The sequence below is a fragment of the Lagopus muta genome, chromosome 1 (genome assembly GCF_023343835.1).
Source record: "Lagopus muta isolate bLagMut1 chromosome 1, bLagMut1 primary, whole genome shotgun sequence".
Lineage (NCBI taxonomy): Eukaryota > Metazoa > Chordata > Aves > Galliformes > Phasianidae > Lagopus > Lagopus muta.
The window spans coordinates 135290820-135314665 of NC_064433.1; the positions used below are offsets into that span (position 1 = coordinate 135290820).

Genomic DNA, 23846 nt, shown 5'->3' on the forward strand with positions numbered 1-23846 from the left:
AGTGTCACTTCTCCCACCAGAAATGCTTGTCATCACGTATTTCTCCCGTTCTTTCAAGTTTTCTTTAGCTTTGGAAGATGTGTCAACTCGAGGCTGTTAAAAAGAGTAATGTGCCCATATAAAGTGAGGAGGATATGCAGCTGTGAGGCCTCCATTTATTTTCAGTTGATAGTTATTCTAACAAATGCCCATATTAAATCATTTAAGTCTTTAAAAGGGCAACACCTGAAATGCTAACAGTGCTGTTATTATTTAGTACATCATTCAGCAGACCTAAAATTATACTGGGAAATAATACAGTATACTTGATAGCTTAAAAAAAAAAAAAAAAAAAAAAAAAAAAAACAACCACAAAACTTGCTGTGCAGCATGGGGATGTAGTGTTGCATTGCTAAAATGAATTTCAAACACTGCAATTGGTCGGGTCTTATATTTAGAGAAGGCAGGGCTTTGCATTCACTTCAGTGCATGATGAGTGTCTGTAGAGCTGTGGGTACAAAACCACTTTAGAAAGGAAAACACTGGATAATGTAGCATTACCTGATGTCAGAATTGTAACAGTGTTCTTGGTGACGCCGTCTGGAGAAGTCACACAGTACTGTGCTGTGTTTTAGGTGGAGGTAAAGTCTGGAGAAGAAGATGAAGAAATTCTCTTCAAAGAGAGAGCGAAACTTTACAGGTGGGACAGAGATGCTACTCAGTGGAAGGAGCGTGGTGTTGGAGAGCTTAAGATCCTTTTCCATACACAGAAGAAATATTACAGGATCCTTATGAGAAGGGACCAAGTTCTGAAAGTGTGTGCAAACCATGTCATCTCCAAAGAAATGAACTTAGTGCCCTCTGATACATCAAACAATGTTTTAATTTGGACAGCTACAGATTATGCTGGTGAGTTGGTTGAGTGGTTTTTACAGTTTTTTCAGTATCTTCTGCAGTTTGTTGGGCTTTGTTTTACCCTGGAAATTCTAGAGAACAAAAGCTACTGATCTCTGGCTACAGTGAGTAGAGCTAAGGAAATCTCTTCTTGGATTTGTTTTTCAGATGGTGAAGTGAAAGTGGAACAATTTGCAGTCAGATTTAAGGTTCAAGAACTGGCTAATTCTTTCAAGAGGAGATTTGAAGAATGCCAGCAAAGCTTGTCAGAGCTACAGAAGGGCCACCTCTCTCTGGCAGCAGAGCTGTCAAAGGACACCAACCCTGTTGTGTATTTCAATGTTTCTGCCAACGATGAACCTTTAGGATGCATAACCATGGAGCTGTTCTCAAATGTTGTCCCTCGAACAGCTGAAAACTTCAGGGCCCTGTGCACGGGGGAGAAAGGCTTTGGATTCAAGAATACCACATTTTGGCCTGGAAAGGACTTTTGTGAATCCTCCTTTCTAACCCCTTGAAACACAGAGCACAGCTCTTCCTGCATCCCAGCATTGTCCGTACATGGCAGAGCTCTGTTCCTCTCCTGTTGCTGATCTGCTCCCGTCACTGATCTGCTCCTAGCTTCCCTTTGGTGAGTTTGGCAGAGGGAACTTCACCTCTGTGGCACTCAGAGAGACCAGAAACTGTTCTGGGCTCTGGCAAGTTAATGGAGGAGCTACACCATGTATCTTCAGGACTTTTCCTGCCCAGCTGCCACAGCCCATTAGTTTCTGTTGCTTCTACTCTGAGTCCTTATAGCACCAACTCTATTAAAATCTCATCAGTTTTATGTACTGACTTGTTCCAACAGAGGAGGTAAAAGAAAGTGAATTTGCTGGAGGGTGTGACTGGCTGGCTGGACTGCCTTCCAGGTCACTGCTCACTTACCTGCAGCACTCCATGGATCCGGCCTGGAACTGGGCTTTTCCAGTTTTTGAATTTAGTAAGAGTAGACAAAATCAACAGGGTTGTTGTCAGCACTGATGCCTCAAGCTTTCCCTACGCTTCTAGAGACCATCCAATTTTATTCTTGAAAAGCTATGACTTCATGGGAATGAATAGCATGCCCCAGACTTGCATGCTAGACTTCATTTCATTGGTATCTGTTATCTGCCTGATGGCTTCTCTTTGACAGCTGTTTGATTAGTAGGCTCTTTAGAGCCAGGATTCAGCCTTTCACAGCACCAGGAAGCTGAGCTCTTGACATGTTTTAGGCAGTGTTTGCACTGCTCAGGGGCCATGGCTGCATGTGCACGCTTGGCATGGCTGTGCAGTAGAGAAGATGAAATGGTGGTTTTCTCACTTTTTCAGTGCCTCCCAGGACAGGACTATGCGATAGATGAGGAATGGGTGTGTGTGTTGGATTTACTATTTAGTAAGTGCTTTCTCCTACTGTATCTTCGTACTTTGACTCCAGTTTTCTTGCAGTAGGGTCAAGGCCACTCAAACTCAGTTCTGTTGTGCTTTGAATTTGGAGCCCTTTCAAGGCTTGATTATAGACACAGCGGAGTAGAAGTCAACACTGTGTCAAGGAGAGTTCCAAAATATCCTTTTCTAGAAGAAGAGAGAAGCAAAAATGATTATGTAATTCTAGTGATTCAGTTGCAGGCTTCTTTTAACTTTATGTAGCAAGGTATTTTACATCCTGTTACTGTATTTCCTACAGGTGAGTTCATTATTGGCCGTGTTATTAAAGCTATGAACAACAGTTGGCATCCGGAATGCTTCTGCTGTGATATCTGCCAACAAGTATTGGCAGATATTGGATTTGTCAAGAATGCTGGCAGGTGGGTCTTCACCCTTCCTTCTGTCACTGATCATGAGGAAAGTGAAAGAAAGTTGGGGGGGATGTAGAGGTTATGGTTGCTACAGCTTTCCTGCTGAGATGGAGTAACTGAAGTGTCTTTTATGAGAAGAAGGTCTAAGAATGCATCATAAAACTGAGAGTGGATATCTTAAAAGATGCACATAAAATATTAACTACTGGCCTACTTCACCAGATGTCAGGTGTGTGTTTTGTACCTGGTGGTGTTTCAGGATCGGTAGGATACTGTGATAGACACTTAGAACTGAATCAGATGCAGAAGTATTGTCATTTTTAAATAGGTGTTTCTTTTTCCAACATGGGTTCCCAATTTGAGTCCAGTTTATCACCCTATTCATTAATAAATGCTCTCACTTCAGTGGGATCCTTCATGGATTTTTTTAAGTAGACTATGTAGCCATTGATTTCATATTTTTAATGTGATAGACAGAGTTATTTACAGAGTTAGGGCCAGTTTTGTCATCCAGCTTCCAATCTAAATGTTGAAGAGTTTGAGGGTAAAGCATGAAATTGAAAGGAATTGAACAAACGATACTTCTGTGGTGACAGAAGATAATATGCCTTCTTCTGAACTCGGCTTTGCCTACCAAAGAAGTTGTTTTAAAGCCTTCATTCTACTCCACAAAAGAACTGATAGAAATGAGTTTCTATTAGATGCTTGATTTCTATTTTTTACCTAGTAACAGGTGCTGGTACTTAGCTGTCTTCTTTTATGTCGTTGCAGACATCTCTGCCGTCCCTGCCATAACAGGGAAAAAGCCAGAGGCCTGGGAAAGTACATTTGCCAGAAGTGCCACGCCATTATTGACGAGCAACCCCTCATTTTCAAAAATGATCCCTATCACCCTGATCATTTCAACTGTGCAAACTGCGGGTAACTTGAGTTCCACATAAGAAACAGGAGAATGCTGGTTTTATTTGTTTCACCACTTCTGTGTTAAAGTGGAAACCAGTCCTGTACAAGAGGCAAAAGGGATGAGTTCTGAGTGCCTTGCTGCTAGATACGTGTCTGGTTACGTCTCCTGGGGTGGTAGAATTGGACCTTCCATTCAAACAGCGGGTGATGTGTTGGGAAGTGAGGAAAGACTGTAATGTGCAGCACAGAGTGTCTTAGGAAATAGGAAATGTGGGCACAAACTTGCTTATGGCAGCAAAGTCACTGACATTATTTTTCTGCTATAAAGGGTGGAAAGGTGGTCTTTTGGGGCTGCTTCAGTCATTACCTTGCCTATGTTCTTTGTTTTTATTTGAGTTGCCCAAAGTATGCTTTTCTTTTAAGCTTTCTCTCACCTCATTTTGTCAGCTTCTGCAGCTGCAGAATACGTAGCTGCATGTTTCTACATCCCCCACTGATGCGTGGATCAGGGGGCACTGTAGGATATAGCACACGTTATTGGTTGTTTATTTTGTACTACAAAGGAAGCTGTCATTTCAGGATCATAGCAGAGGCTGATCTGAAAAACAGCAGTAGTATTGTGCCAGAGCTATTGTCAGCTTATGTTATTCTTTCTCTGATGTTTGATATCATGGAGAAAATGCAGAGGAGTACATTTTCCTTTCAGTTACATTTATGTAAATCCAAGAAAGATACTGGTGTGAAGAGAGGCAGAATGCAAGGCAGGCATGACTACAGCTTTCTAACTGTGTGAGAAAAGTTCAGTAGCTATTTTCAGAGAGATTTGATGCATCCTACATAGCAGGCTTTTCTTAGTTTCCTGTGGAATCAATCAGCCTTGTTTAAAAAATAATCATATTGAACTGGCATATTTGATGCTGCTGAATACATTATTGTAGTAGAAATACAGTTCCTGAAACAAGTGCTCAAAATTAAATGATGTCTACAGAAGCTCTTGAGTTGAACTTGTTCAGTTCCTTTATTCATGCTCTCAATTAATGAATTTCTGAACAGGAAGGAACTTACTGCTGATGCTCGTGAGCTGAAGGGAGAATTATATTGTTTGCCCTGCCATGACAAAATGGGCGTCCCCATCTGTGGAGCATGTAGAAGACCAATTGAAGGACGTGTGGTGAATGCTATGGGCAAACAGTGGCACGTGGAGGTAAACATCAGCTGACACGTTGTCCTTCACAAATGTAAATGTTCACTTACTTAACTGGAATGTCGCCGATCAGTTTCCATGAAAGGATTAGAAAAGTATGCAGCAGTGGTCAGCAAATGCATCTCCTAACCCCATTTTCAACCTTCTTGTGTCTGATCTTCCACTGAGAAAAGACTTCTGCCTGCAGAGCTAAAATCAGTAGTCCAAGGAAGCCTTGCAAGGTCCATGTAGAAGAAAATGTCCCCAAGTGAGAAGCAGGAGATACAGAAAGGCCGTCAAGTTCTGTGACAAACGTAATACTAGTGGGCATTATAATATTTCTGTGGTTTCCATTTACTGGCCATGTAAATATTTCTAAAGCAGTTTAGGTGACAGTTCCTATTTCAAGTCCATGTGCAAGATTTAGTTCTTAATCTTCCATTGAAGTTACGAAGATAAGCAGTCTTTGTTGTGAAATTCTTCTCCAGCAAGTGCTTTCTTCACAAGATGTAACAGTGGTGAAAATTATTTGATCTCACTTTATTCTGTCATTAATAACATATCAGAACCACCTCAGTGCATTTTTTTTTTCTTTTTTGGAAGTTTTGGGTTGAAATGTTAAAAGACAGCAAAAGGAATGTTATTTTAGTGATGTAAAGCACAAAGCAAGTGGTAATTCTTATTTTCAAGATGGCACAGTGACTCAGAAGGCTTTGGTCCTGTTCAGTAGGGATTGTTGGTTTGCTTTCTCAAAAAAAAAACACCATTATTCACAAGAAATCCAAAATCAATCCCTAATTTTCTTCATAGCATTTCGTTTGTGCAAAATGTGAGAAGCCATTCCTGGGTCATCGTCACTACGAGAGAAAAGGCCTGGCCTATTGTGAAACCCACTACAATCAGGTAAGGTTGCATGCTTTTGAAAACTGCAATTTTTAAACTCACCAACAGATTTTATTAATGGGAGATGGAAAGTGAGAGAGATTGTTTTCTTATGATCACCTGTGAGTATAAAGTTAACTGGTAGGTGTTCCACTGCAGGCAGTTGATATGGGTTTCTCTATAGGTAAGTTTTGCACTGAAAAAAGAAAACGGTGGGTAATTCATAAAGGAAAGCTGGGCTAATCAGAATCTAGTTGTTCTTCAAGCTTAGGGTTTCTTATGTTGAGCCGTTCCAAGCTTTTACACACCTCTAAGATCAGAGCAGCTGATGACACTCAGGTTTTCCCAAGAACATAAAGACCATTTGCCACTCAGGAGCTGTGGTTTAACACAAAGCCTTTGTGTAGGGTGGCCTTCCTTACAGCTGCAATTCTGAGTTGACTGTGTGTTAAGATAGACTGCATCAAGCAGCTCTTTCATCCACTTGCTGAAGACCAACAAAGACAAAATTTGTCAGAGGGCACCACCTAGTGACCACTTGCATTTAAAGAAGAGATGCATGGAGTTGCACCGTTTGCCTCCAGCCTCCCTTGATTGTGCAGTCCAGCACCATAATGGATGGACCTTTCTTCTGTGGCAGCCAAGTGCAAGGTGTCACGTACACATCTTTGCTTGGACAAATAAGGGAGGATTACAGGTGGGAGTTGTAAGGCATCTGCTAATTACAGATGGATCCTAAATCTGTCAGTGACGAAGGGCAGGTGATTGAAATATTGCTGGCATCCCTGCAGACAATAAATGCCATGACATTGTTAGCAATAGCATTGCAGTCATGATAGAGCAAGAATGTACACCGGGCAGGAGCTGTGTGTTGAAGGGATGTACAGATGTTCAGCTGGAGGGTTACTAAAAGTGTGTGTGTGACTCTTCATTGCTGAACTTCCAATGTTCAGCATTAGGGAAACAGCAAAACAAAACCATATTTGTAGAGGGTCAAGGAGATGTAAGGAAATGTTTTCATCTTTAATATTAGAAAGACTTTTGATGATCAGATGATGCAAGATTGAATTGAAACCCAAAATCAGACTTGCCATCGTCCTCCTTTGTTTAAACTGAAATAAACAGGAAAGCGATTGAAATGCAGTTGAGAAATTACTGTCAATAAAATCATGACATTAAAAATTCATTGCTTCTCCTTCCTCTTCAGCTGTTTGGTGATGTATGTTTCCACTGCAATCGTGTGATTGAAGGAGATGGTAAGCAGTTCTCTAGCTTTTTTCTCAATGTTACGTTTTGATGAAAGTTCTTTCTAAAAGTGGAAGGAAGGTCCTTTGTTGAATCCCTCACTGCTCCCATTAAAGCACAAAGAAGCATTCTCTGTATCAGAAACTCAAATAGATGTGATTAGTCAGAGGCCAAAGGGGAAGAAGACCTTACAGCAGGTGTTTCATGATGATGGAAGATCAAACAGGAGCTGAAGAGAACTGTGGTCAGCTGGAAACCTTTTAGTAACAACCAAAGGCCAGGGATGTTGAGAGATGCACAGGAGGCTTCCTGTCCCCACCAGCTTTCAAAAGGGACCCGTACAACTGTGACAATGACCACATCTCCTCGAGTGAATTTAGGGATCATGACATAGATTTGGAAAAATATTTAGATACTGAACAATTGAGGTGGACTTTGTGAGGGATTTTTTTGTTTTTAAGTGCCTGCCTTCCATTGTTTCAGTTTGGTTCCTGGAGATATTCACCTATCTGTCACAGGCACCTGTCTTTTGAAAATAGAGGCTGATAATAATTTCACAGAACCAGGAGGGAATTGTACCTGAACAGATCTGGGAAGCCATAACTGGAAGCGCCTTAATTTTGAGGAGGAGTGATTGTTTTGTAGCTTTTTGGACTGTCATCAATGATAAAATGCCATAAGGCAAATCATTCCACGTGCAGTCATATTATTTTGTTCCTAGCTACACCTGCCTGAAGTAAACACTGTAACACAGCCTCACCTAAGCCAAAGCCATTCTCGAAGTGGGAGGAAGCCTCTGCTCCATGAAAGGAGCCATAAAGTAGTTCACAGCCATGTAAATATAGGGTGAGACCTACATTCCAGAAATGTGCTTTCCCCGCACTTTGGGACTGGACTCCACCTGCAGAACAACAATCCAGAAGCGCTGTCCTCTGCACTGAGATCCTGAATGAGGAGAACTGGGGCTTGGGGTGAATGAGTAACTGCAGCCTTGTCTGATCTTCACATCTCTGTGTTGTCATGTCATGCCATATCATCTGACTCTCGATATTGTACATTTCAATCACTGAACGGAATATGAAGTAGTAATTATCTTCATTGTGCATCCTCAATTATTCTACATTTCTTCTTTCATTTCTACACACAAATTTCACACTGCTGTCACAAATGATGAGTATCCAGTTTTTCCTCTCTGTCTGGTGAAACAAACTCTTGTGGCAGCAGTTTTTTAAGAGACTGCATTATTGATTGAGATCTCTTGTAAGCAGACTTTGCTTTGACTGGTATTATGTTGGCAAGCAGCAGAAGAAATGTAAGCATGTGTGGATGTGCTTGCCCCATAGTGTGGGAAAAGAAGTTTGGCTTTACAAAGTTCTGGTTCTGTTTGCTGCTGACAAAATGTAAGAAAAGAACATTGTCCTGAGTCATAGAATTGTAGCATCTTAGAATGGCCTGGGTTGAAAAGGACCACAATGATCATCTGGTTTCAACCCCCTGCTATGTGCAGGGTCACCAACCAGCAGACCAGGCTGCCCAGAGCCACATCCAGCCTGGCCTTGAATGCCTCCAGGGATGGGGCATCCACAGCCTCCTTGGGCAACCTGTTCCAGTGTGTCACCACCCTCTGTGTGAAAAACTTCCTCCTAATATCTCACCTAAATCTCCCCCGTCTCAGTTTAAGACCATTCCCCCTTGTCCTATCACTATCCACCCTCGTAAAAAGCCGTTCCCTTTCCTATTTATACACTCCCTTCAAATATAGGAAGGCCACAATGAGGTCTCCCCAGAGCCTTCTCTTCTCTAGCTGAACAAGCCCAGTTCCCTCAACCTTTCTTCATGGGAGAGGTGCTTCAGCCCCCTGATCATTTTAGTGCCCTTCCTCTGGACCAGTTCCAAGAGCTCCACATGGAACTTTAGAGCCTTAGTCAGAATCCTTGATCTATGGTTGGAAACAGAAGCAACATTTGGCAGGGAAAGGTGCCAAGGTATACTGAAAGAGAGGAGTAACTGAAAATTGAGGTACAGAACAAAGAGAAGACACTTCCTCTCCAAAGCAGAGCTGCGTGCCCTCTGCGAGACAGCTTTATCATTGCTTGAGTCCCACTGTGCAACAATCAGGTGTGCCTTCCAGGTCTTGCCTCGTTATCATTGCAGACCTTAATGCTTGCTACAAGATTCAAATGATTGTTTTTCACATTTCACAAACATTTGAGCTTAACTGTTCCTTTTTTTGGTAATGCTAATGATGTACTCTTTTTTTTTTCCCTTGCTCTAGTTGTATCTGCTCTGAATAAGGCATGGTGTGTGAACTGTTTTGCTTGTTCAACCTGCAACACTAAGTTAACGCTCAAGTAAGTCAGTCGATAGGTGTGATGCCTTCACAACATATCAGTGGTTCTCTTTACAATACTGGATGTTGCTGTAGGTTTAACTGTTACAGTACAAAAGCCGTCTGAACAACACTGAGACAATGTGCCTGTGCCTTCTTCTTGCTCTGTTTACTGATTTACATCTCTTTCAGCTGCCTGTTCCGTTCTTCCTTCAGTTCAGTCTTCTTAATTCTTGTCCTTTTTCGTCCTTTATTTTTTCCGCCTTTCACTCTGAAGAGATAAGTTTGTTGAAATTGATCTAAAACCTGTCTGCAAACACTGCTATGAGAAAATGCCAGATGAATTTAAGCGACGCCTTGCCAAACGGGAACGTGAAGCGAAGGAGAAAGAGAAGCAGAAAAAGAAAAAGCCCATCTGTTTGTAAACTGTTTTTCTTCTCACCACCACCTGTGCTCCTTTCTTCTTTGGTCAGTGCTACGGATGCTTTTACTTAACGTTTTTGCATGCGTTCATGGCTCACAGCCAAATATTTTTCACAAAACTGCAACTTGAAATACTGTTATGTTATTCTTTTAAGCTCTGTTTGCTTAGCAATACAGCTGAGTTTGAAAGATTTTTTCAGAGACACAGTTATAAATGGGGCATCACTCACTCAGAGTATTTCAGTCACGGTCTGCAATGTGTATGAGCTTCTGAAAGTAATTTCATACATGTGTATAAAGTGCAGTTGCATTTTTTTGTCTGCATGCATTTAATACACCCTTTATTTTCTTCAGGATCCCTTCCACTAAGACTTTGTTTTCTTGCTATGTCATTTTAGAAATAAATTTGTGGAGTTTGATATGAAGCCTGTCTGCAAAAAGTGCTATGAGAAGTTTCCTCTAGAGCTGAAGAAAAGACTGAAGAAATTAGCTGAAACTGTGGGAAGGAAGTGAAGACTTCTTGTGCTCTCCCCTTTCCTTATGAAAATGTTGTATCTGTTACTTGGGAGGGACTCTGAGGCTGTAATCAGACAACAGATTACAATGCGTGCCTTTCATCTTGAAATGCTCCATTCTCTCTGTGAGTACACGTACAAATACAGATTTGTTGATAAACAGACCACGCTTCTGTCAGCTCACCTGAGAGGTTTCTGACCCTGATAATGCACCCATACAAGAGGGCCATTGAGCACAGTAATCTCTGAGGAATTTTAGATTGAGAAAATATGCTTGTGAGTACCTGCAAAAGCACATTGTGCAAACAGGCCCAACGTTATGGGCATGCAGTGTCATTTATAGTAATGAAAATATCAATATGCAAATTTATAGTAATGAAAAGATCAGCATGCAAATGAAGCATGCATACAAAATTCCCCGTGGCCTGGGCAAGAAACCAAACAGACCTCATTTCCCGGAAAAATAATGCTTAGATTTCAGGTCCAATAGTCCCACTGAGGAGCCTTGTTGAAGGTGGTTTGAAAAGTAGCGCCTTTCTAAACACAGTCACTGTACAAATGACCTGCTTCGATAGTTTGTACTTACACGCTGAATCTCTGTGCATCAGCCTTAGCATGAAATGTCTGTATGAAGTCTAATTCCCACTGCAAGAAACAAGTATACTCAGATCTACTTGAATTTTGCTGTATTCCATTCAGAATAACACATTCACTTTTCTATAAGCTCTTGCCTTTGATTTACTTTTGGTGCCTTATTCTGCCGGGCCATATGTAACAGTGTTCCATTCAATATATATCTATAGTTTTATTTTTATTCCTTATTTTTGTGCAGAAACTCTGTATGAGGTATTTTCAAAAGATAACAGAATTTGCCTTAATTATCCAGGATGCAAGAGGAACTTTGCTTCGGGTGTGAACACCTGAGGTTGAAGTTTAGCTTCTAGGCTTCCCTGACTTCTGGAACAGCAATGAAAATGCGTATTTGAGTTAACTGGCAATATTACTTTTACACTGTGAGTGTAAATATGTGAAGTTTGATCCTACTGGGATCTGTTTCTTCAGCCATCTTCAAGAACTGTGCTCACAAATCCTCAGAATTCACTGCAGTGTGCTTGTGCTTGCTTTATACTATTGACTTCTGTCCATGAAAGTTTGCTCTTCCCTTTTCTGTCAAAAATACCATTGCTTAGGAATTCTTGATGGTACTGTTATCAAGTATGCAAACCTTTTTTTTTTTTTTCATATTAGAAACACAATTTTTATATCATTACTTCATAGCAAGCAAAATTTTCTTTCCTGTTTATGGAAAAGCAAATGCTTTGGAACATCTTTCCAGTGTCATCAATAAAGGCTAATGTTATTAAAACCTGTATCACCTCTTTTATGTGAGTACTTGAGATGGGAGGAAAAGCATCTAGGCAGCCTTCCTTCACTGTGCTTCTACCTGTGGCTATCTGTGTAAAACTCTTTTACTGTCCTGACTTAGAGGAGACATCTGCCTGTCCTAGAAATGCACTTTAGTTTTTAGGTTTAAAAAATAAATTATCATTTGTTTCATAACCAACAGCTGGATTCCTCTGGATATTTTCTGATTGGCACTGTCACCAGGTTTTCTGAAAGAAAGGAAGTTCAAAAGCACATCTTCCTCCCAGGTTTTGCTCTCTACTCTTTTCACTGTAGTGTAACTTTCATCCCAGACTTGCCATTTAGTGCTAGGTAGGGTATTTTTTACTTTGTGGTTATATACAGTTATCCCATGCAATAACACTTCAGTAGCAGAATGCAGTCATTGCTGTGTTCATGACTGAAAATTCCCCCCCAAAAAACGTATGTAACAAGCGTAATAGTAACACTGTTGAGATTTTGGACTGTGACATGGATTCAGCCCATCAATACTCAACAATGATTCCTTTACATTGTAACTCAGTTCAAGTGTGTTTGTTTTGTTTTGCTTTTCCACATTATGCTGACCATATGCACAGCCTTACTGCTGAGGGAGCTGGGAACAATCCCTAACTTGAGGCTGCACAGTAAGCTCTGCCTCGCAAGGTTACATCCACACCTCACTCACAGTGTGTAGCCATCAGTCTCCCCTGGGCTCTGTGGCAGTCCTGGGGCCCTAACACAATGTTTTCTGCTGTTTCTTCAAGTTAGTGTTAGTGAACACGATGTGCAGTAGCAGCAAGGCAGTGGTTTCTGTGCCATTAACACAGGTGTGTGTTTCAGACCCCACAAATAGCATCAAGGCTGTCTTGGGGCTTCAAAGCCTGTTGCATCCCATAAAGATTTCAGAAGGAAGGGACTGTCAGGTAGTCCAAACATCTGCTCCAGGCAAGTGTGACTTTCAAAGCTTCATCAGTACTAAAAGTTTTACCTAGCCAAGTTCTGAGCATCTCCAAGGAAGAGGTGATTTCACAGGCCTCTGTGGGCAACAGTTCCAGTATTTAATGACCTTCATGATGAAGTTTTTTGTCTGTATTCTTGTTTTCCCAGTGGAATGTTGCTCAAATTCACGCTGCTCACTCAGCAGCTGTCTTTGGAGTAAACTGTCATTGAAGTAATAACCATGGTTATTGTCATCAAGAGCATTAATTAAAAGAAGTGCAAAACAGAGCCAGGGAGTGAGCTAGCAATTAGGCAGCCTGGACAATTACAGGTCTGGCGCTGAAGTTCACTTCCTGGCCTGTCAGTACTGTAAATACTTCACATAGATGTACGTGCTTTGAGGCTGATTTTATGACAAGAAAGACCCTGCAGTGTGTTCAGAGAAAGACAACGAAGCTGTGAAGGGTCTGGAGCACAAGTTTTACAGGGAGCAGCTGAGGGAACTGGGGTTGTTCAGTCTGGAAAAGAGGATGCTCAGGGGAGACCTTATCACTCTCCTGATAAGGTGATGAACCGAAAGGAGGTTGTGGCGAGGTAAGGATTGGCCTCCCAGAGATAGGATGAGAGGGAATGGCCTCAAGTTGCACCACGGGAGGTTCAGATTGGATATTATTAAAAATTCATCCTCAGCAACAGTGGTGAAGCAATGGCACAGGCTGCCAGGGAGGAGATGCAGTCACTGTTCCTGGAGATGTTCAACAACTGTAGATGTGGCACTGTCACATCCCACCATAAGAGGAGGGAAAAGGTGACCAGATTCATGAATACCCCCAGCTAGATTAAGGCAGAACAATGCACAGATTTCATAATACATCAACTTTAATGAAAATCTATGTACTACAATTATCCCATAATACTGGCACTCTAACAGCACTTTAGAAAGCCCAGGGGAGGTACCTGCAGGAGGAAGGACCTGCGCCTAAAGCCTTTCTGCCTCTGGCAGCTGCAAGCCCTGTGCTCAGTTCCTATCAAGGTAGTCAGTGTTTCTTGGGTACAGCAGCAGCCTTAGGGCTTAGCAATGCTGGGCGGGGTGCATTTGTGATTCTCTCCCCATGAATGAGACTTCACCAACTTGCAGCTTGGTGGCCCCACTTTGCTTAGAACCGGCAGAAAAACAGATCAGCCCCTCCAGTGAGCAGCAGCCAGGACTCCCTGGCAGGAACTAAAGCACGGGGCGGCGCCGGTGCTCAGAACCACAAAACTCAGAACATCGCTTTTTAAGCCCCGTCTCCTGGGTTGGCGCATCTCGCCATCTTACAAGCTGCTTCGGACAGAAACCAAGTATTTCTGCTACTCGCGGTGCCTGGAACCCAGAGCTCAAAGCTCGTCGTCTACGAATCCGAACAATAAAGCCTGATCGATGGCTGGCGGGTGACGCTGACATTCGCGGTGACGCAGCACGTCCTTACAGGTGAGGAAAACACCTCAGCACGGCCTCACGCGGCGCTGTTTCCTAAGACCGCTCGAGGGCGGACAGGCTGAGGGCGGCACCGGCGGCGCGCCGAGCGGAAGCCCGCGCCGAGCGGCGTAACGCTCCGCAATTCAGATTCCCGCCGCCGCGACAACCAACCGCGCACCAGCCGCTCACACTGCGCATGCGCGCGTTCGGCGCGTGCGCCGCCCCACGCCGGGACTGTGACGTCGCGCGTCGCCGCGATCGGCAGCGATCGGCAGCGGAGGGCGTTGCGGCGTGTGTGGAGCGGGAACTTGCGTAGCGTACGAGTGCCGGCCTTCCGCCGCTTGCTCTTTCTCCTGGTGAGGCTCGGCGCGGTTCCCTTCGAGGAGTGCCGGCCGGACGGCCGGGCTCGGCGCCATGCTACGACGCACGAAGCCCGAGGTGGAGAGATACGTCGCCTCCGTGCAGGCCGCCGCCTCCTCTTCTAGAGAGGTGAGGACTGCCCGGGGCCGCGGTGTGGTCCGCTCCCCGCCCGCCCCGTCCTTCCGCTCGTCCCGCGGGTGCCGGGCCCGAGGGGTGGTTGCGGGCTTTGCCGGGGCCCGGGATGGCCGTCGGGGGCCGGCGGGCCCGGTGCGCGGGAAAGGCGCTGGGCTGCCCGGCCGGGCGGCGCTTTGCGGCCTCATCCCTCGGGTACGGGGCGGGGGGGTCGTGGCGTTCCCGCTGCCGGGAGCGCTGGTGAGTCAGAGCTTGCTGAGGGGCTCGTGGAGTCGTGTGGGTGGGGAGTCGAAGCCGAGGGAGGGAGGCCGCGGATATACTTCCTTGGAAGCGTGGTTTGCTACCGCTGCGCGCCTCTTAAAACTGGTGAGCCCTCGGTAACTTCCGAAGGAGCGCAGCGGCGTGGTGAAATACGGATCCATCCTGTTCTGTGGGAATAGAATGGCGTGGGTTGGAAAGGGCCACCATGATCATCTAGTTTCAACCCCCCTGCTATGTGCAGGATCGCCAGCCAGCAGACCAGGCTGCCCAGAGCCACATGGAGCCTGGCCTTGAATGCCTCCAGGGATGGGGCATCCACAGTCTCCATGGGCAACCTGTTCCAGTGCGTCACCACCTTCTGTGTGGAAAAACTTTTTCCTAATATCGAACCTAAATCTCCCCCGTCTCAGCTTAAAACCATTCTCCCTTGTCCTATCACTATCTATTCCCTCTCCTGTTTATATGCTCCCTTCAAGTACTGGAAAGCCACAATGAGGTCTTGCGAGAGTTCCTGAGCTTCCAGCCTTCCCTCTCTTGAGGAACCCAAATAGGGAATGCATACTGTTAAGCTTCTGAATTTCTTTGGTGTGTTGTATGGCTGTTATTCTCATCTGTGTGACAGCGTTCTGAAACATCAGTAATAAGAGAGGGAGTGGTGGGGGAAATAGCTTTGCTGCTGTGCGTTAGTAACTGGGCAGCCAGACGATTCCCTGATAGCTGGAAAATGGTGTGCAGGTCACGGTGAGCTGACTGATGAGGTTCATAGGAGCAGTTTCATCCGGAAAGGTCCCGCTCTGCTGCTTTGAATTGGTTTTATTGCAGACGTGGAATATTCAGCAGTTGTGTAATGTGAATGCACACTGTGATGCAGCAGGGCCTTGATGTGAGTGTAAGGCCTGCATGAGTCCTCATTTTGATCTTCAACAGCAGTGGAGTTGTCCCTTCACTTTGTTTGGTTGATTTTGATGCTGTTTAGGCTGCACAATGTTGAATGTATCGCTGCTAAATTTGGAGATAATCTTCAACAGTGTTGGTATTCTTGTGGAGCTCAGCGAAAAGATATTGCCTCTCCTTTAGTAGTGCTCAAGGCCAAGTGCTGTGGGTTTGGTTTCATCTTTTCAGTGATGCTTGTAACTGGCTGTATAGCACAGTCAGTGATGGAAGTAGTTACTGGTTTTTCTGGGGTGTTGATTTTGGAGAGGAGGGTTGTACGAGGCTGTAAGCATTTATTTTGAAGTTTCTTTCCAACCCTGTTTCCAAGGAGATGTCTCGCATGATTGCACTCTGTGCATGTCAGTGTATCCATGTTTTACTTCAAAATACAGACTGAAAAGTAGGAGACTGGTGTTCCTTTGAATCCACGTGTAAAAATTTTTCAGGAGTAACCTGGGGGTAGGAAGGGGATAGGAGACTAAATTCAAGTGTCTGTAGATTGTAGAAGTTTGTTTCACATCTGGAGTCCTAGGTGTAACTAGTTCCTGATTCCTGATTCTCAAACAGAGGCTACTGTGGCAGTGATACGTGGACCCCAGGTTTAGGTTTGTCTCCTGGTTCATGTTTACCATGCAGTTTTTGCTCATGACTTCCTAGTTCTCGAGCTCATTCACACAGGTTAAAAAAAAAAGTTTCTTCAGTGCAGTAATTTAGTGCTGATGTTATCAGTCCAAGTGAACTTGAACTTGAGGACTCTGTGAGTGAAAGGTGAAACATACCTCTCCACAGGTATTGACTGAAGGACAGAACAAGGAAATAAAAGTGAAGATTATATATAAAAAAAAAAAAAAAGAGGACGGGCAAGAGATGAAGGTGACAGAAGCATGAACAGGAGGAGCTGGACTCTTAATTTGTGGCATCTGTTTTCTTCTGCAACGTAGATACATTGCAAGAAAAAAAGCTGATCTGTAGCTGGCCCCATTCTTCTTGTGTTTAGTCAGAAGTGTTTATGAAATGTCAGGAACCCCAGTTTTGCTTTGGTAGAAGCCTTTGTCAGTTATTGGGGAAAAACATTATTTTCTTAATCCTGTATCTTCCACAAACAAAGCCCTGAATAGGAGGAGTGAACTGGAGCTGGTAACTATGAAGAAACTGTTAGAAATATGATGCATCCCTGAAAAGAAAGGTCTCCCTGTTCAATTACTTCAGCAGTACTGTATATCTAAAATGTACCTGTCCTGTTTTCTTTCCTTCAGAGATCGTTGAAAGGATTCCTTTTTGCTAAGCTGTATTTTGAGATAAAAGAATATGAACTTGCTAAAAGGTAATAAATGTTACGTATGTTGTTCTGTTCTTTAACATGTGATAGAAAAGCTAAGTGAAGTGGAGCGGAGAAATCAAAACCATTCTCATGCTGTTCTGAGGTAGCAGTGAATGGGAGAATTGGATGCCGTTTAAACCTGCCTAAAAGAGCAGCCTAAAGGATGGGTAGTCATAGTGTGCTGTAAGAACTCACCTGGCTGGAATGTCTTTTATGCCACTGTGTTACGGCCTTCGTGCAGTTTCTGTGAACTACTGCTTTATTTAATAAAGGCCAGTACTTGCAGGCAAATATGTAGAATCTGTACATGTAGAAACAATGTTGTTCCTTACTTGAAGGTCTAGATCAAGCACCTAGAACTAAATATGGCTGGATGTCCTGTATGACAGATTACATTCCCACATTAGCTACAGGCTGTGGGGGGTCTTGTATTACTGAGCAGTACTGATCCTTCTGTTTTGTTTTTTGTTTTGTTTTTTAATTTACTCTGTAGATATATTTCTACTTATCTCAGTGTCCAAGAGAGAGATCCCAAAGCTCACAGGTTTCTGGGACAGATTTATGAAGCTCAGGATAACATAGAAAAAGCTTTTGGGTGTTACAAGGTAAGCACTTCCCTCACCTCCCTGATGTCCTGCTTTATTCCATCTGAAATGGACTTGATCTTTGTGCTGCCTGCTCTGATTTTCTTCCCACTGGACGAAGAATCTGTGACCCCTGTAGAATTCTGTAGTAGGGATTATGGTAACAGCAGTAATGCAGCTGCTACTGAAAGACTGGACTGAGAGTGTTTCTCAGTTGCACAGTTTGTTTTTTGATGGTGGTGGGCTTTCTGTTTGTTTGTTTCCTCAGAGGTAGAGGGGACAGGGCAAACACAGTTTTGATTAGGCAAGTGTATCAATGTGAAATCCAGTCAACGTTTTGTTATTTGGGCTTTGGGGAGGGAGAGGATATGCATAAAAGTCTTGTTGCCACTCAGTGGAGTACTGTCAGTCTTCCTGACTTAATTCTGATTTTTCAGAAGCCTCCACATTAGGTTAGACTAGAGATACTCCTGGTCCAGTGGTCTGAGTAGGGCAGCAGCTGGTGGTAGAGGCAGAGGAGCTGTTTTGGCATTATTTCTCTTGTGGTGTTCTGGATTCCAGCAGTTGTCTGGGTGTTAGAAACCAAGGGTGGCCTTTCAAAAAGGAGACTTTTCTGAAAGTAGTGAGAAAATACTTACTGATAGTTCTAACTTGACTTGCTGGGTCTGTTTATTGGGGTCCATATTTTCTTTCTTGTTCTGTATGGACTGCAAGATCAAGTTACCAGTAACCTTTTTTCTTGTGTTTGTGCATGGGAAATCCAGCGTTCTGTGGAGCTGAATCCAATGCAGAAAGATCTTGTGCTGAAGATTGCGGAGTTGCTGTGTAGTAACAACATCACTGATGGAAGAGCCAAGTACTGGGTTGAGAAAGCTGCCAGGCTCTTCCCTGGGAGTCCTGCTGCTTACAGACTGAAGGTAAATTCCAACTCCTAATCTCTGTTCTGTGCCTAGTAGAAACTGCAGTTTCTGTAACTGATGGGAAAACCATGTTAGTAATAGTATCCAAGAAGTCAAGATTAGATTAATATTGCCTCTATTATGAGACTACACTGCTTTCTAGGGTTTTTTTATTTGAATTAAAAGCTGTAGAATGTAGGAGATGCTGTTATTCCCAAATACTGTGTAAATGCTTTCAGTCATACTATCTCACTTTTGTGCAGGCATTAGTTTTCTGTAGTGCAACAGCAATGAAATGGAAGTGTTGAGAGGCTTGTGCTTTGGGGTTTTGTGTGTGGTGTTTGCTGGGCTTTTTGTATTTTGTTTTTTTTTTTTTTTTTTAGCCTGTTCTGTATCAAGGTGTGCCATCTTTGAACCAAATGATTTGATGCTCTTAACTTAGCATCTTACTTAGCATCTATGTGATGCAAACTCTAAAGTGGTTTGGTTTTTTTTTTCCACTTCTGAAATGTTGTAAAACACTCTAGGCCCCAACAGCTTTTCAGAGTAGTTTGAGTAATGTAGTCTGTAGTGGCAGTGAGAAAACAGGTGATGTAGCTGCTGAAAAGGCTCTCGTGGAGAATGAAATGTGAACATGTTGCCTTTGTATTTAATAGGAGCAGTTACTGGAACATAAAGGTGAAGATGGATGGAATCAGCTCTTTGATATGATTCAGACAGAACTCTATGCGAGACCAGATGATATCTACCTGAACATCAGACTGGTTGCTCTCTACCGTTCAAATAATAGGTTAAGAGATGCTGTGCTTCATTGTCAGGAGGCAGAGAAGAAAATACCAGTAGACTCAAGCTTGGAATGGTGTTCATGTGTCATAAAGACATTTGAGGTATTGAATCATATTTCGATCCTGCCATCATCTCCCATACCCTTGAAACTGGTGTTATTCTCTTAGTAACGTTGCAGTGGCAGCTAATGCTCAAGTGACTTAATTCCTTCAACTGTGATGTTTGCCAAACCCAGTGATTTACTTGGGATTTTCTTAAATCTTATGGAATTGTTTAGTTTCTAGCTGAAGTACTAAGTTAGATACAGCAGCTCTGTCAGGGAGGAAATTGCTCAGGCAAACCGTTTGTGGGCTTTTGCTGCTGAAGAGTATGTTAATGTCTCACCTGGGAAACTGGATTATGGAGCAACGTGTTCTGGAGAAGCTCTTGCCTTCCTAGGAGGAGGGTGGTTCCTTATTCTCTGATGAACTTTATTCTTTAGGAATACCTTGAATCAGTTCGAGACTTGGAATCTGATAAGAATAATTGGAGAGCTGTCAAGAAAGATCATCTGCTGGCCTATGCTAGCTTTGTTAAAATGACACTTGCTTCCAGAGATGTTCGAGAAAGCAGAGAGGCACTTGAAAGGTATCGTTTTAACTTTTCTGTTTTTTTAAAAAAAAAAAAGAAAAGAAATTGAGTATTTGTTTTCTGGGTCACAGAACATCCAGCAGACATAATTTTCACTGAGTAGCCATTTTGTGAATTGGAGGGGAGTTCCTCTGTAGTAGCCACAGAGAAAAAATGTTACTAGGCTTGATCTCCAAGCCATGTGTCTGCCTGAGCTACAAGCCTTAGAGACGGCTGAGTGATAGTCTGTGCCAGTTATCTTTTTTCACTGCAGCATGAGAGTGTTGTTCTTGACTTCAGCTGGTTTACATTTCACAGGCACTTGTGGGTCAGCTTTGTCCTGGTCAAGTCAATACAACACATACTGAAACAACAAACAATTTCCCATGTCTAGTATAAATGGGAGATAGGAAGCCACCTGCATTCTTCTTGAGGGAAAACTGATAGGGTCAGCTAATCCAGCTGACTTCAGACTGGGTCATGTGTGCCACAGCTGGAATAGTACGAAACAATGTTTGTAGCCAGTTAATTTCAGATTTGTGTTCCTTTATTTCCTTTACTTTCTCTTTTGTACTGACTCCTATTGATTTCACTTCAATAAACAGTGTTCAGAGCTCCAGGAGCTCAAGACTGTTGTCCTGCTCTTGTGCAACTCAGGTTTAAGCTACAGAGATGGCAGTAGCAGTTGAATTATCAAGTCACTCCATTCATGGCTAAATAACACTGGCCTGAAGCACGCGATAGATTTTATCAGGGCTTTGTTGAAAATGAATTTTGTCTCCATTCTAGTTTTGACCGTGTGCTTCACTCTGTGAAACCATATGTGAATGGACCTGATGAGCTGTCTCGTACCTTCCTTGAGATGAAAGGACACTTCTACATGCATGCAGGAACTTTGCTACTGAAAATGGCCCAGAGCAGTGAGGCGCAGTGGAGAGATGCATGTGAACTTGCAGCATTGTGTTATCTGAAAAGTTTCTATGTAAGTCACTGTTCAGTTTGTGCTTGTAGTTGTTGCGGTTCTTGAACGCTCTCGCTGTACATGCATTGAACACCTGTATTCCAAAGATGAACTGCTGTTTTTAAGGCTGTCTCCTCACCAAATCTTCCTCTTCCACAATTCTTTAAAAGATTTCAGCTGATGTGCAGAAGGTGTCTCTTGAACTGTTTCACTTGTCAGAAGTAAAATGACTCTTATGAGTGTATTTCCTGCAGGGTATGCCCTTTTCTGTAAGCAGCTAAAATAACTGATATCAGGGTTATTGGTGTGGGAGAGAGGGGGATGACCTGAGTAGCTCTCACACACTTACTGCATAGATAGCAGAGCTGGATCAAGCTTGTGTGCTCTTGAAGGTATTTGCAGTTGGTTGATGACTCACCTAGTGTCTTGTTCAGGAAAGAAACAACCTTGTTTTGTAACTTCTAAGACTAACTGAAGTGATTTCCTTTTTGTTGTGAAGAAGCTGTAACAATTCTTTCTTCCACAGGTACCTAAACCAAAGTCCAAACTAATAAAAGGAGATCCTGCTGTGCAAGACATGCTGGAAATGTTGGCCTGTGACCGAAAGAGCCAGTCTGGTAATAAAAATTAATAATTACAAATGTTGCATAGTTCCATTTTAGTTTTATGAGTAGTTGATTTCAGAGTTAATGTCTTGTTAAAGAACACGTTTGGTGTCTTGAAATATGCTATAAAACTTTGTATATTTTGGCTACGTATGAAAAGCAAAACAGCAGCATAATCCTGACGTGTAATGGACTTTTTATCTCCAGGACATTAAGATAGAATTTAATTTTTAATGTCTATTTGCAAGCAGTGCTGGTCCCAAGTACAAAAGAAAATATTGCTCTTTCTCTGTCACTTTTGTTCCCTTCTTGGTTGCAACAGGTTTGCTGCTGTTTTGTTTTGAAAGCAGAGGCAGTCTTTTTCAGTCTTTGCTGTCTTTTGGGCTCTAGATGAAAACAAAGAAAACACCAGGCATCAGGCTGAATTCATCCTGAATAGATGAGATTGACAGCTACTTATTTTGAAGACCACTGTAGTGCTCATTGTAATAAAAGTACATAGTGATTTTGGCAAACTGGATTTTAAAATGCTTTGGGACTGCTGTCAGCCCATATAGTAAAACACTGGCTTAATTATAGGGAGAGTGTAACTTAGATATATCATAAATATCGTAAGGGGAAATCTTGCTTCCCAGCCTCAGGTAGCCAAAGCAGCCCACTGCATCAAATATTGTTGAGTGTTCTTCTGTGACATTGTGTTTCCTAGGTCACATGTTGCTGAACTTAAGCCACGGCAAGGAAGACTTTTTGAAAGAGATTGTGGAATCTTTTGCAAACAAAAGTGGTTTATTTACGTTGTTTGAAAGCCTGTTTGGGAGTGGAGCTTCTAGAGAGAGATCTTTCCTTGGCACAGATGATGTGGGAAATGTCAGTACACAAGCACCAGTTCAAGGAGAACTGAGTAAATATGATATTGGTAAGAGATGTTACTGAAACTCAATATGAACACGACTGCGTTAGAGGTTCTTGTACAAATGCATCATTGGCAACAAAAGACAAGTGTCTGTAATAGCTGCTCATCGTTGCTCTCATCAGAGAGTGATTTGTAAGGTTTCACTTTCAGCTGTAGCTGAGAGGCAGTATCATCATGCCAGGTTCTGAAGAATTTCTCACATACTTCCTGCTTCCACACTGTTGTCTTCTGGTCTGTTCTGATTCATTTCTAGTTGAAGCTGCCTGTTTAGCTTTCCGTGTTTGTACACTTGTAAGTGCTAATAGGAAGGCACATACTTCTTCATGTGTAATCTGTGAATACAGGTTACAATAAAGGGTTCCATAAAAATGAAATAATTCCAGGAGGAGTTGTGAGCTAGTGAAATCTTTCTGTTTTTAAGCTGAACTTGACAATGAGGGCTTGCTTTGAATTTGAGTGTAACAAGAGTAGAATGCTAGTAGTCTTCTACTTAGCTATTAGTGGTCAAAAATATATGTAGACTATTCAAACTAAAACTACCGATCAGAGTGCAAAGCAATAAGGCTTATGGCCTTTCTCTTGTTGAATATATATGTATTTTACATATTAAAATAAAAGTTTATGCTATTATGGTCTCACTGAAGAAGTTGTTCATCAATACAAAATTAAAAAAGAAAAACAAACATTTATTGCACATAGGCTAAAGATTAACCCCGTTAGAGAAGTATTATATTATCTCCATTTTTTTGCTTTGACAGAAAAGGTGAAGTATTAATATACTTTGCTTGTGCACTTTTATGAAATAGATATTATTGTTGGGTTGTTTTTTTTATAGTTATTTATATAATATAAACAGGAGCAGGAATCACTTGAAGAATGCTACATCTTACTTGAACATTCTTAGCTCCAGCTTGTTAGACAGAGGCAAACAGGTGGGAGGAGGTTGCTGGGGAAGCCCTTCCATGGGAGAAATATTCAGAGCTCCTTCTCTTGTAATGAAACCCAGCTTTCAGATGCAGGTCTTCCTAACTAGGACGCAGATCCTAGCATCTTACAACCTTTGTTTTTGCACAGGTGCTGTTCGAATGCACAGTGGCAGTCTCCAGCACCTTGTTTGGCTTGGCTTGCAGTGGAATTCTATGTCAGCGTTATTCCCGCTGCGCAAAGTATTAAAACAGCTTTTTCACTTGCCACAAGAAACATCAAGGCTTGAAACAGATGCTCCTGAATCCATCTGCCTGCTGGACCTGGAAGTAAGTAAACTTTCCCAGTTCTTCAATGCATTTAAATGCAAGGTTTTGGGTACCTAATACTTTGTTTGTTTATTCTTACACAAACAGGTATTTTTACTTGGAATGGTGTTCACCAGCAACTTACAATTGCAAGAGAAGTTTAATACTCACTACGGCACACATCAGCCTCCATTCTTACCATTGCTGCTGTGCAAACAGTACTATACTGAGAAGCAGAGATCCTGGTGGGATGCAGTTCGTACTCTGATGCAGAAAAAAACAACGTAAGGCTTCTT

At 42.6% G+C, this 23846-nt stretch overlaps 1 protein-coding gene across 44 annotated transcripts in view; it reads left to right on the forward strand.

The window, feature by feature from the left end:
• Positions 1-23846, forward strand: part of LOC125688938 (E3 SUMO-protein ligase RanBP2-like) — a 180385-nt gene that overhangs the window by 97740 nt on the left and 58799 nt on the right. The window contains exons 1-11 of one of the 44 annotated variants that reach the window (XM_048935843.1): positions 14183-14443; positions 16897-16964; positions 17455-17566; positions 18310-18462; positions 19101-19331; positions 19712-19857; positions 20629-20821; positions 21327-21417; positions 22112-22321; positions 23393-23571; positions 23659-23834. The exons of the other annotated variants lie outside the window; for them this stretch is intronic. Coding sequence (XP_048791800.1) covers positions 14369-14443; positions 16897-16964; positions 17455-17566; positions 18310-18462; positions 19101-19331; positions 19712-19857; positions 20629-20821; positions 21327-21417; positions 22112-22321; positions 23393-23571; positions 23659-23834 — 1634 coding nt within the window. The 5' untranslated portion in view covers positions 14183-14368. Of the gene's footprint in view, positions 1-14182; positions 14444-16896; positions 16965-17454; positions 17567-18309; positions 18463-19100; positions 19332-19711; positions 19858-20628; positions 20822-21326; positions 21418-22111; positions 22322-23392; positions 23572-23658; positions 23835-23846 lie in introns of those variants that run through there. 44 annotated transcript variants of the gene reach the window in all.